Below are 14,063 nucleotides of genomic sequence, written 5' to 3' on the forward strand. Positions count from 1 at the left end.
TGTTTCCCCTGGATCTAGTTTGAGATGGCCTTGAGGGGGCTGAAAAGGACCAATGTTTCTAGGGGCAATGCCTACCGAATCTAGGAGGCTGTACTTGCAAGAATTCTTTGACTGACTGCATAGATTTAGCTTTTTCTTCCTTCTTTTTAAGAACCTCTTCTGCTTTGGTGCCAAACAAATTATCCTTGTTCAAAGGAGCATCTAGCAATTTTGATTTGACATGGTCTGGCAAGGTCTACTCCTTAAGCCAAGCATGCCTTCTCAGTAGAGAACCAATGAATGTTGCCCTGCAAGATGCTTCTAGGACGTCAAAGCTGCACTACAAAGTATGCTTGCTGATTTGGCTTGCAGAATGCATGAGTTCTTGTAATGCTTTATTTTCTGCACAGTCTGCAAAGATGGCTAATTTTTGCTCCACAAGTTCCATAATATGTTGCTGGTACTTCAGCATGTGAAACTGGCAATTCTATGCCCTAATGGCGAGAGTTGCAGAGGTGTATAGTTTTTTACCCCATCTGTCTAAAGCTCTGGAATCCCTGTCTGAAGGGGTGGGATTTTTAGCTGTAGCTGCTTTGATACTTTTAGGCCCCTGGGAGATGACCTCTGGGTCAGCAGTAAGATTTTTGAAAAGGAATTTGTGAGAGTCAGGAACTTTGTAGTACCTGTCTAATTTCCTAGGACCAGGGGGTAAAGTATCAGGAGTTAGAATGGATTCCATAAAGACATCATCCACAACATCTAGAACTGGGGGTATTGCTAAAGGTCTATGTTGTGGCAAATCTAGAAATTCTCTGAGTCTCTTTTTGGACTGAGGATAGTTTTTGCATTCCCAGTGGAAATGCTCTCAAAGTATGTAAGGTTTCACCAAAAGAAAAATCCTCTGGAGGAGAAGCAGAGGGTATGGATTCCTCTGAATTTGAATCCTCATAAGCAGATAAAGGCATGTCTTCATAATCAGATACCTCAGAGTCGTTGAACTCTGGGTTTTGTTAAAGCTGCTGGGGACACGTCTCTTTTTCTCTTAGCAGGGGAAGGCTGGCTTCCCCTAATAAGCATAATCAGGTATTCTGCCATTTTAAGCATTTGGTGTTGTGGCAAGGAAGCAGGTGCTTGAGTTTGGGTCATTGTTTTTTTAGGCGTAGCTCGTACTATAGGCCTTAGAAACTCGGTAGTTTTAGACAGAACTGAAGACATGAAAGAAGTCATCGGTTTGTGTCGAATATCAGTAGTGCGAAAAACTTCCTCAGAAGCCGGTGCCTACTCAGCGGCTCTGGATCCATCCAAGGTAGAGACATCTGCAGGTTCCATAGTCGAAGGAGAGTCTCGCGGCATACCGGACTCCAAACAGGTTTCGGTAGCAGCCTGTGAATCCACTGAAGCCAGCATCAGGGGCTGCGAAAGCACCTGAGTACCAGCGAACTGGTGACTAGCTTAACAGAAGCGTTGTTGGCAGTTTTGGACCTGTGCGGTCTGTCTCTGTCTTTATCCTTACTTTTTTTTGGAAGATCGGTAGTTGGATGGCTTACTGAAGTCATTTCGGAATATGGAGAATGAGATGGAAAGTATTTAGTGACAATAAGGGCTCAACACCGAATAGTTTGGGCATTGAACAAGGTACAAAACCGACAGCGAGGTACATCGTGGTCTGGGCCTAAACAGGTGATGCAGTAAGAATGGAAATCTTGGTGTGGTATTTGCTTTCCACAGGCGAGACAATTGTTAACTTTTTCTGACATTGGTTAGAGCAAGAAGAAAGGATCCCCAATGGGGTACTTAGCTTTAGAAGACTTCAGGATGATTCAATTCAGAAACAAAAACTCATGTAGTGGCCAACCGGCACTTGTGCAAACTGCTTCTGCTTTGGGCTCCTCAGCAAGAAAAACTGATGTAATGGCGTTGGCTGCCTGTTGTTATACCCCTGATGACCTGACGCCAGTCCTGGAGCGACAGCAACCTATGCAGAAATACTAAGTCTCTGGTATTCGGGCCAACTGAGGGCTACCTGCAGGCAGATAACCCAAGTGTGATGACTGCAACAGTGAAACACGAAGAACATCTAAATGGTACACACAGTTAAAAACAGTACCTATGACCCATTAGGTAAATATTAATGCAAAATTAATATAACTTGTTTTTGGTTGCACGTTCTTGTTTATGAATTTCATTCATATTTTTATTTGATTACTTTGAGAATTATAATGGCATGATAGCTTACATATATTAATGTCTATATGTTATCTTTATTTATTTAAGGAATGCGTTAAATAGATTTTATTTAAATCATGACGTTTTAGGTTATAATTCTATACATTCTGTATCATCTGTGTGTATTGGATTTGTCTACACACACTTGAAAAAAAACGTCTGTGCTAAAGTTTGTGTTTATTAAACAAAACAATTATCCATATTTTTTTCAGCTGACTTTTTTTTTGTCTACAGCACTATCGGACTCAAAATATCCTGTCTTTGAGCTATCGATTTTGTTATGAACTTTTTACACAAAACGTCTGTCAGACATAGGATGAGTGACGGGGATCCCTTATGTTGGGACCTCCTTAAGGAATATTCCCAAAGCAAGATCTCAAGAACTGGGACATTTTTACACTTGATGCAATAAACTGTATGGGCTACTAAGAATGATTCCTGCTGATTTGGGCTAAAGGCACACGCATCAAAAATCATATTAAGATTTGCTAGAAGAAATAACGTGGGGAAAAAAAAGTAAAAAAAATACCTAACATGCCTAACACAACAGCACATAAAATAACAATAATCATGATAACACAGACAACAGAAAATCTGGGGAAAAATACTAGCCTTGTCATGCAGTCACTACCAGCAAGGCAAAAGGAAAATGTTAGGTGACAGACAGTTTTGACTTAGTCATTTTTCTCTAAGGATATAAAACATATCTGATACTCACTGACAACAATAAAGAGGAAATGTTTTACAGAAAGTTACATTTAAGTGACAATATACTATAACAGTTGTTTGTTGGGATATCTAATTTCAAAAATAGGATGGGGCAGCCACAAAATCTACTGACAAAAATGAAAAGATTTACTACTTAATATAATGAAAACAGAAAGACTATCAAGTGCTCAATCAGAAATACAACAAACAAAATAGATGGTTTCACTATTCTGTACTCATGCACACACTTTTCTGAAGCAAACTGAAATACTTACATAACACAAAATAATTCTGGATGATTATGAATCAGATTAAATTCAAGATTACTAAAAATACCTTACCTGAAGAACATATATCTGAAAACCTATTCCAAGATCTATGAAGTTTTCTTGGCCTCTTGTAAAATTAGTGAATTTGTTGTTGAGGTCTGCACTGACACTCATGTCTGTATACATTCGATGAAGCTTGCTTGTGAACTCATAACCACAGGCTTGCTATAAAGAAACAATATCAGTAGCTATATCTATTTTCTTCAAAAGATAAATATAACAAATCATGGTTACAAGACAAGTTCTTTAGAATTTGTTTTGGAATTTTATTTTAAGATGTGCTCTGGCTGTCAGAAGTAACTAACATGTGCAGTACATAATCTGCAAAAATGTTGCAAACAAAATACATTTGAAAATCAAAAGCTTTAAGTAACTAGTTGCAAAATTTGCTAAACCAAAAATGAACCTCTCTAGTTCCACCCATGAAAGATATCTGGACATATGATAAGGAAATTATTAACTCTGTGCCCAATTCATGGTACAGCATTTTAGCTACCACTATGTACAGTTTGTAATAAATTTTGCTTAGTGATGGCTAAGGGAAAAACCTGAAAATATGCCTCTTTTTTATTAGTATAAAATGTTGTTTCATCTATTACAAAAGGTCATACTGATGTTTGACTATCCCTATTACATGGTGACCCTTGGCAAACAGCAGCTCTGTAAGACTGGATATGCTGCTACATGCAAAATACCAGCTCATCATCAGGGTGTTTAGAAAACAGTCCAAGATGTAGGGATCTCCTGCAACTAAGCATTATTTTGCCACTATACATTTCACAGCAGTCACTGCCTGTCAGGACACACCTCATAATCATCCTGATGTCAATAAGATGATAGAAAGGAATCAATAAAAGGGTGTAGTGTTCATCTGCAGTACTTTTTCCAGCTCAAAGGGAGAGACTTAGTCAAGAACTTGAGAACAACCTCCCTTTGAGAGACATAGGAGATAGACAGAGGGTTGGAGGATAATGGTCCAAACTAGTGAATTAACAGCCCAGGACATATGGGGCTATGACAAAATACGTAGGTAAGCTGTCTTTGGCAAAGAGTACAATCAGCAGTGTACGATGCAATGAGCAAATGCACTGGTATTTCTCCTCCTATGTGCCAGTTCATTTAGGACTGCTCTCCCAACACCTGCTTGTGCTTTGGATGCTATGACCAACCTGTAATATTCTGTGATTGTCTGAACTCTGGACCAGGCTATTGTCACGCATAAGTCTTGCACAAACCGTCCTCTGATGAATGCAGCTGAGGAAAAAATACATGAAGTGGAAGAAGGCCTAACAGTACCAAGGAACATTTCCTAAGCCAAACAGACATGGTTTGTTTTAATATTTATTTTCAATACTTGCCCCTGGGAAAGATGAAAAAAGCTGCCTGGTCTGCCTGATACACCTGACCTACACAGGTACAAGGCAGTACCTTGGTGCTCAAACGTGATGAAAAAAAGCTTCTTCTGGGTGGCCTTTTACAGGAAATGCATTGGCAGGTATACAGACCTTCAGTGCAAAACTGAGCAGTAATTGTGGGCTAGAACAGAAAAGTGACCTCATCCTTATGAAAAACTGAAGGATTCTTCATTTCAGACAACCTGTAATGTATAAATTCTTAGCTATGAAATAATGGACACCAGAAATGCATTTTCTAAAGGCTGTCTTTCAGCTGACTGCATTCCACCTGCTCGTGACCTAACATCTTACAGAAGAATGCTAAGATATGCACTTAAGTTTCAGGAATCCAGGATACACATTTCAGTTTCTCTACAAACTTTCAGCAAGTTGGCACAATTTTTCTGTGTGTGTGTGTGTGTGTGTGTGTGTGTGTGTGTGTGTGTGTGTGTGTGTGTGTGTGTGTGTGTGCATATATATATATATATATATATATATATATATATATATATATATCAAAAAGCTTCAGAACTTTCTTGCCAACTGAAAAAAAGGATGCTATGGTCCTGACAAGATAGGTAAGGAAAGGGATAAATATACACAACTTTACCCTGACAAGGTGAAGGTAAGGACCGTCTCCAAGCAGCACAGATATATTCAAACATCTACTGTTACTGTAAGTTTACTTACACATCTGTACTATGTTTATCATAATCACTGCTGCAGTAGCTGCAGTGTATGGGTAGAATTGGATGAGGAAGGATAAATGTCCAGAGAACCATGGAGTACTGTCCTAGCAAAGGTACTTCTAGACCTGGAATGAATCTGGTTTGTAATACTTTGTAAAAGTATGCACACAGGACCAAGTAGTTGCACCTAAAATACTTCTAGAGTCCACCCCTTTCCAAAATTCCAAGGTCTTGACCCTGCCTAGAAGTATCTGATTATGGCAGGAATAACAAAAAGAAATAGCAAGAGACAAGCATCGAGAAAAAGCCTATTTTACACAGGTTGACATTTTTTTTTACCTTCACATGAAATAGACAGCTGTTTAGCCTTCCTGAAAGACTTTGTTTCAAGATAATACCTAAGCTGCCTAAGCACATCCAGAGTAAGAAATTTCTTTTCTCCCTGGATTTTAGGTTCAGGAAAGAAGATAATGAGATGAATGGTTTGACTTAATGCAAACAATGAAACTGCTTTAGGTATAAATGATGGATTTGTTCTCAAAGAAGCCCTGTCTATAAGAAATACCAGGTAGTGTTGACCTACCATCTCAGTTATTTTTCTTGCAGATGCCAGAGCAATCAATAAACACTGTATCTGATACAATGAACTGTAAATCATCCTGATGAGTTGGTACAAAAGGAAGGAAAGTTAACTTTTCTAAGAAAAAATAAAGTCCCATATAGGTGCCACATTTTCTAAGTGGACATATATGTAAAACCCTTTCAAGAATATCTTGAACAGAGATTGTGATGAAAAGGAAGAATCCATGAGCATGCATGCTGAAATGACCAAAAGTTGAAGACTAATAGAGGAATATGAAAAGCCAGTGTGGGCTCTGGTTCTTAATGTTGCACCAACTAATAAACATTTTCCATTTAACAATACAGGATTTCTTAGTAGCAGGTTTCTTTGCCTCTTTTAACATCTGTTGCACATCATCGCAAAACAAACAGCTGCCTAAAAGCTATCAAAACTGAATCATCCAGGCAGTTAGCTGTGGTCGCTTGAGGTTGGGATGTATCAATCAACTCTTGTCTAGGGTGATTAGAGCCACTGTGTAAGGAAGCAATAGGCCAATTCCATAAGAAGGAAGAACCACTGTTGCCTGGGCTAAAAGTGGGTCACCACATTGATTTCTGAAGAGTCCTTCTAAATATTCAGAATGACCCTGGCAATCAGTGGAAAGGTGAAACAGCAAACTGGAACATCCCTGTCCAAAGAAACAAAAACACATTTATTTACCTAGTCAGTATGCAAGGAGTCATAGAGTAGACGTTTTTCATCAGCCAATTTTGAAAAGTGGCAAACAGATCTATTTAAAAAGTTCCCGTAACTGGATCAATTCCTGGAAGACCCCAACATTTAATTTCCACTTGTGAGCATCTATCCTGGTCTTGCTCAGCTCATCTGCCATAACATTTTGCTCTGACTGAACCAAGAAGCCTGGACGGTTAAAATGTGCTACCTCTCAAACTATCATAGCCAGCCTGCACAGGCAGTAGGATTTGGTATTCCCCTACTTGTTTATGTAACGCATCACTGTTGTGTCTCTGATCACCTGAAGTAATCCTCTAGACCACAGATGATGCAAAGAATTGAGAGCATGAACAACAGCTAACATCTCTGACATTGACATGTTTTGATTTGTTCCACAAGCTCTGTACTTTTACCCCCAATGACACTGTCCCCCATGCAAAATCCGATGCATCGGTTGTTAATGACTGAGCCAGGGTTATCACAGAGAAAGGAAGACCTGGATTTAAGGCCATTTGTTCTCCCTGTCAAAACAATTTTCTTTTTATAAAACCCAACAATGGAATCTGAAATGTCAGAGAGTAAAGATGTTGGGACCATACTGTTTTCATAAACCACTGAATAAACCCTAATATCCTGAGGTATTCTCTTGCAGATGTCTGGGAACAAATGGCGAAAATCAAGAATAATTCCAGGTACAAATCTACTTTTTCATGAGGAAGAAATGCCTTTTGCAAGGAGGTATCCAGAAAGTAGTTTATGAACACTATCCTTTAGAAAGGAGCCAAGGAGGATTTTTGAATGTTGACCTGAAATCCTAGATTGGTAAGGAGGTTTCTTACCCATATAAGGGACTTCTGACACTGACACAGTCTGCAAATAGAAGCTGTTGTTGTCTTTTGGCTTTTCCCGGTTAGGGGTCACCACAGCGGAACTCCGGTCCGCTGATTGGCAGTAGATTTTCATGAACACCGAGGTGCCAGCTCGACGTTCAACCTTCAACGAAGGCATGCCCATTTATGCATGTCTTTCGAACGCCCACCCAACCGCAAATACAAGTAAGTAATCTAAATAAGGAAATGTAAATACCCTGCAGTCTGCATTGGGCTATTACTGGAGCTAAACACTTTGTCAATACCCATAGAACAACAGATAATCCAAATGGTAATGCAGAAAACTGACAGTGTGCCCAACCACAAAAAACCTTAGAAAATTAATAAAGTATATGGAAATACATATGTGATGTGTCTTTCAAGTCTAGAGTTAACAACCAACTTAGAGGAGGAACGAGAGGTAACAAAAGTTTGTAGAGGCAGCACTCTGAACTTTCACAAAAAAGTTGATAAAGGAAAGGTTGAGAATTAGTCTCCAACACGCTTCCTTCTTTGGCACCACAAACATCCTTGTGCAAAACATTTTCCACCACACATCCAAAAAGACTGGTTCCATGACCCTCTACACAAAGCATATGGTTGGTGACTGGGGAAACAGGGAGATTTGATTTGGAGGATGACAGGTGAATCTCTTGAAAAGGAGTGAGGCTTTCTCACTGCCATCTATAACCCACCTGAATAAATTTTAGGTCCCACTAGTCTAAAGGCTAAAGTTACAGAAGAATAAATTATTTTCACAAATCTATCAAAAGTTGAGTCTTCCTGCTGCACAATGATAAATAACTTAAGCTCTCCCAGTGTGAAAACAGAAACTTAGCCAGTGGACTTCTACTTCTGGGTAAGTTTCAGTAACTGGCTAGTAAGTGCACTGCCTGGATGCTAGGAAAAAAGAAATACAGAGGACCTGAAAGAACATCAGATACACAAGGTGAAGAAAAACACTGACTGGGAAAAGTACTGCAGCTGTTCAGCAAAAAAGCAGTGAGAGCTCCAGACACGACTTCCAGTAACCTAGAGGAAAATATAAGACAATTGCACACAAACCTGATTAAAATAAACACAACACTGATGGAGTACACTGACTCAAATAACAGAAGGCTGGAAAAATGCAAGCAGCTTTAAAGAGATTTTCAGAAGAGGTGCTAAAACTGCAAAAATCAAAGGCTGAAATAAAAAAAGGGCTGGCTGAATATTACACTGCTCAAGAAAAAGAAGTTATGTCTTACCATAATGTTCCATCTGTGCTGTTTATCTTCTTTCATTCAGCCTTCTTTCAATCACCGAACCCCATCAGTGATAAATGGAAATAAGATTAACAACATCAGATGGGATGTTTCGAAAAAATAATAGAATTAGAGGACAGAGCATGTAAGGAAAACCTGAGACTTTGAGCTGTACCAAAGAAACTGGAAGGAACAAACTGTATTAATTTTATGAAAGCACCAATAAACAACTGGACTGGTATTCCACAGCAGGAGTTGTTAACTGAAAGGGCACATGGTGTGCATGCTCCAAACCTGGCCATGAGAAAGCAACAGTACAGATGCAATCATACCAGCAGAAGGAGTTGATTCTGACAAAACTGTAATAGAAATACAACGTACTAAAAGTGCGAGAAAGCTGTGTATTTGTGGAGAATGATTACTCATGCAGACCAAGCAGAAGAGGAGTAAATTCACTGCAGTATATTCAATGTCGAGACACAAGAGTGAGATTCAAAATGCTATCCCCATATATCTTCAAAATATTCCTTCCTGTCAAAATAATTTTTCGATGCAGTACATGCTAAGGAGGAAATACAAAAGTTTGTCCAACAAAAAGAGAGCTGTGAAACAGGAGAAGAGACTGCTTTTTGTTCTTCTGGTAATAAAGACCACAGCGAGCCTATGCCAGTGAAATCTTTTCCAGTGTTTCAATGGAAATTGCTTGACAGAAGGAAAAAAGCACACAAGTTGACTAGAATAATCATTAAAAATGAAGCAGACACAGGATCTGGAGAAGATGAACAGGAATAAAACCAGTAACTTAGAAACTGACAAATGTGGGACTACAAAGCAATAACTATATTTGTGAAACATGAAAGAACAAGAACATCTGGAAATAGTGGACTTTTTGACTTTGTTAAACTTCTAGGGGGCTCTAAAGCATATGCCCTACTTCATGTCATTAATACTTGAAAAAAATACTTAGGAGAGGGGAAGAGGAGGGAGAAAGTTAACTGTAAGCATTTTTTTTCCTTAACAGTAATATGTTTATAGTGCATGATTTTCTTTACATGGTATAAAGTAAAGGTTTCTCAGTTATTTTTAAGAGTAAAGGGGTACTAATGTAAACATGTGTTCCTGTTTCTTCTCCCTTCACTCTTTCTCCTTGTTCAGTTTTAAAAAATGTAGGCACTGCAATGTAAAAAAAACAAAAGAAGAAAACTCTGGTAAAAGAGCACAACAAAAGAAAACCTGATGCACTTTTTTCTCATTCTTGCATAAGGGAATGACTGGATTAACACACTTAGCTTAATCTAGTAAGTTTTAACAAAAGGCAAGCAAATGAAATAAAATATTGAATATTATAAAGCTTTTTTCTAGCAAATGCTTTTAGTAGCAACTTTGTATCTGTTCCTCATGTCTCCTCGGAAACAATCTGATAAAGAGAAATGGCTAAGAGATCACGTTTTCAGAAAGCATTCAAGTGTTCTCCTATCTGGGAGAGCTACAAAGATAAAACAAAATCAGATGTGACTTAGTAAAAGCATAGGCTTCACCATGCGTGTTAGCATGGATAACCTTTTTTTTAGGTTAGTCCAAGTCTGTCAGTATGGCTGATATTTTTGGACACAAGCTCCTATCAAGAGGGTAACTCTTCAGTGTTTGAAGATGTACATAGTTTTACGTGTTAGTATTAAGTTAAAAGTTTTTTGGGGGGAGTATTGGAAGTGTGTTTTTTTTGAAAGCTTTCAATAAAACAAAAAGTTTTGCAAGTCTCTTTCACTCTGGTACCCCATCTCATTCAATCAACCTATATAATTTCACCCAACTTATAAACCTTCTAACCAGGTCAAATAAAGATGGTACCATCACAGATTGGATATTAACAACCACCCCAACAATACCACAACTACTGGTATAATACCAGACCCCCTAAGAGACCACCTACCAGCCTTTGTAGACCACCTACCCTCTCACATAGAAAAACAACACTAATTCACCCAAACCCACAACCTAGCCACCTTCAACCCTGAAATCTTCTCAGAATGCCTTAAGTTTACTGACTTGTCTCCCTTAAAAAGCCTTCCACTAGACAATGCTGTATCTTATTTCAACCATACCTTCCTTACCCTACTAGATAAACTAGCTCCCCTCATATCCAAATGCATCAGAACCAATCCCTGCCCCTGACTATCCCAGGAAACTAAACGTATAATGAATCAATGAGACAAAAAGGTGGAAACAGTACCAAAAACAGAAAAACCCAACACCCACCTAGAATTTAAACATTTACGTAGCCTAGCCAAAAAATTAATAACAAAAGATTGCAAAACCTACTACTGCAATCTGAAATCCAGACACTCAACTAACCCAAAGAAATTTTGGAAGGCTATCTCCTCCATTCTCAACCCCGGTAATAAAGCCAACCCTTGCCCTGATCCTAAGCTCACCAGCCTTGAAACTGCCACAGAATTCAAAACATTCTTTATAGACTGCATAGCTAAACTGTCCTCTTCCTTCACTAACCCCCCCACCAACACAACCCCCTCACCCCCCACTCACCTTCCTCCATCTCCCCTATTCAACCTTAGACCTTGTCTCCACTAACGCAATAAAAGACTACTCCTAAAGCTAAAACCATGCGGCAATGCACCAGACAACCTACCAGCAATTTTCCTCAAACTATCTGCGGAAACCATAGCCTATCCCATATATATTCTTATAAATAGATCTATATAAGAATCCTATGTCCCAACCATCTGGCGACAAGTATTCATCATCCCACTCCACAAAGGTGGTAAAAACACAGACACAACCAACTTCAGACCCATAGCTATACTCTCTCTCCTCTCTCTAAAATACTACAAAAAACCATCCACTCACAACTCATGCCATACCTAACCCAGCACAACCTCCTGTTTCCTACTCAACAAAACTTCCATCCGGGCCACAGCACCATGACTGCCCTCCTTTCCTTTCTAGAAATAATCAACTTAGCACGCAACAGCAGCAAATATGTATCATCACTGTTTCTAGATCTCTCAATGGCATTCAATACCATCTCCCACTCTCTACTCCTGTCCTAGCTCTTACACTTGCACCTCTCTCCCCCAACCTTAGCCTGGTTCTCCAGCTACCTTTCCATGCTCCAACAAGCTTTGCAATGGAAATAGTCAACCTCCCCTTTCTTACCCACACCCACAGGAGTTCCACAGGGATCTGTACTGGGCCCACGCATCTTTAACATATTCATCAACAACTTCCACCACTCCATCCCTGATGCCTCAGTTATCCAATATGCAGATGACTCCATCATCATATGCTCAGCCTCCTGCCCCTCTGAACTTCTACTCAAAACCCAAATAGCCTTCTCCAAAACAGAATCATGGATACAATCCAATCACCTAGCCCTAAACGCCAACAAAACAAAACTAATGATTTTCACTCCTATCAAAAACTCCCAATTCAACAGAAACCTGTTTTTCATTAAAAGCCAAAATAACACCCCTCTAGAAATCGTTCCGAGTACCAAGCTACTTGGCATTACCATTGATGAAAACCTAAAATTCAACTCCCACATCTACTCCGCACTCAAGAAAATCCATCAGAAAATCGGTCTCCTCTACAGACACAACTGCTACCTCACCCCCTCCTCTCGACAAACCCTCGCTTCTACCTTCCTTCTCCCCTCTCTCTTGTATGGTGCTCCCCTATTCTCCAACCTACAACTTGGCCTTCGTTCCAAACTCGAAGCCTGCTAAAATTCCCAACCAATTCTAAGAACTCATCCCATCACTGCCACTCTCTACACACCCTCAAATGGCTAGAACTCCCCAACCACCTAATATACCTACAACTTCCAACAGCCCACAAACTCATCTTCAAACCTACAGAATGCCCTTCTCTGACCAAATCTCTAATACCCTACACACCCAGCAGCTCCCTGAGATCTGAAAGCCAAAACCTCCTACAAGTGCACAAACCCTCACATCCACCTGGCCAGCTACTACTATCTTACACCACACCACAGCCAAACTGTGGAACTCTCTACCCCTCCCCCACTATGCAAAATATCAAACCACAACAACTTCAAATCTATGCTACTCTCCCATCTGTCCTCCAAATGGGAATGCCCTTCACATGCTTCCACCTAAAACATCCCCCAACTATTAATTCCTCACCCCTCTTTAAAAAAGATATAGGACCAGCACTCTATCCCACAATACTAAATCCAATTCTTCTGTTTCATTTTCTATCCATTCTCCCTCCCAGTATATTTTACACTCCATCAAGCTAGAAATTTTTCAATTCTATTATGCATTATAACTACTCAAATGCTATACCAGGCTAATCAACTATATTCTGTTTCCACAATAATCCACTCGAATAATTCTAATTCAGCCAGAAACCTCCATACATCCTTTACTTAAAATGTATAAAGACTTCAAACTGAACCTTCACAAAATAACTACCACATAATATGAGTTATTTTTGCTTTTTTGCCAAAGCTGACCTAACATCCATTACTTCTAATGTATAAGGATTTCTAACTGAACCTTGACAAAGAAGTTTCCACCTACAGTGACTTTTCTTGGCCAAAGCTGATCAAATGTCAATTTTTGTCTGTATAGCCTTCTTAAAAATGTTATGCATGCAAACCTCTGGCTATATATATATATATATTCAAAATGATATTCTCTCAAAAGTAATGTAACATATATTTGTTATTGTAAAGTTGTGACTTTCTGTAATTTTTGTACTATGTATTGGAGCTTTTCTCTTTGGGTATCCACTGAAAACAGGCCACAAGCCCAGCTGGACTAACCCGGTTAACAAATATTAATAAATAAATAAATAATAATTAAAAATAAATAAGTTGTGACACAGGCTCAAATGGATAAGACAAGAAACAACTGTATAGAAGTTCAACCTGCCAAACAGTGTGTGCATTTAACACAAAAGCTGTAACTAGACAGTTAACAAAAAAGATGTTACAATAAAATGTGGGAATAATAACTTTTTAACACAACAATGCTTTAATACTGTCTTAAAATGTAAACAGTCTCACAGAAAATACAATAAAGAAACTATATTAAAAATCAGAGTGCAAATAACTATGCTACATGAAACACACATGGAAAGAACTAAACGTACATTTGATAATGAAAGGTTTTCAGGATGGTTACTCAGTAGAATACCTGTGACAAAGGAAAAGAGGAGTACTTATATTAATTGCAAGAGTAGTTGATAATAATGGCAGATTTGTAGTACTAAGGGGTTACTAACAGGGGAGGAGGATTACACTGGCATGTATTTACATTCCACCTAAAACTTCTATAATGGAGC

The 14,063-nt window shown here is 38.9% G+C and overlaps 1 protein-coding gene across 4 annotated transcripts in view; it reads right to left on the reverse strand.

Moving 5' to 3' along the window:
- CUL2 (cullin 2) overlaps positions 1–14,063 on the reverse strand; it is a 2,069,186-nt gene that overhangs the window by 552,937 nt on the left and 1,502,186 nt on the right. For all 4 annotated transcript variants that reach the window (XM_044066711.1, XM_044066712.1, XM_044066710.1 and 1 more), the window contains one exon: positions 3,255–3,407. In XM_044066711.1, the coding sequence (XP_043922646.1) occupies positions 3,255–3,407 (153 nt within the window). The remainder of the gene's footprint in view (positions 1–3,254; positions 3,408–14,063) is intronic.

Source organism: Protopterus annectens, chromosome 3.part1, assembly GCF_019279795.1.
Source record: "Protopterus annectens isolate FY-2018-M chromosome 3.part1, PAN1.0, whole genome shotgun sequence".
NCBI lineage: Eukaryota > Metazoa > Chordata > Ceratodontiformes > Protopteridae > Protopterus > Protopterus annectens.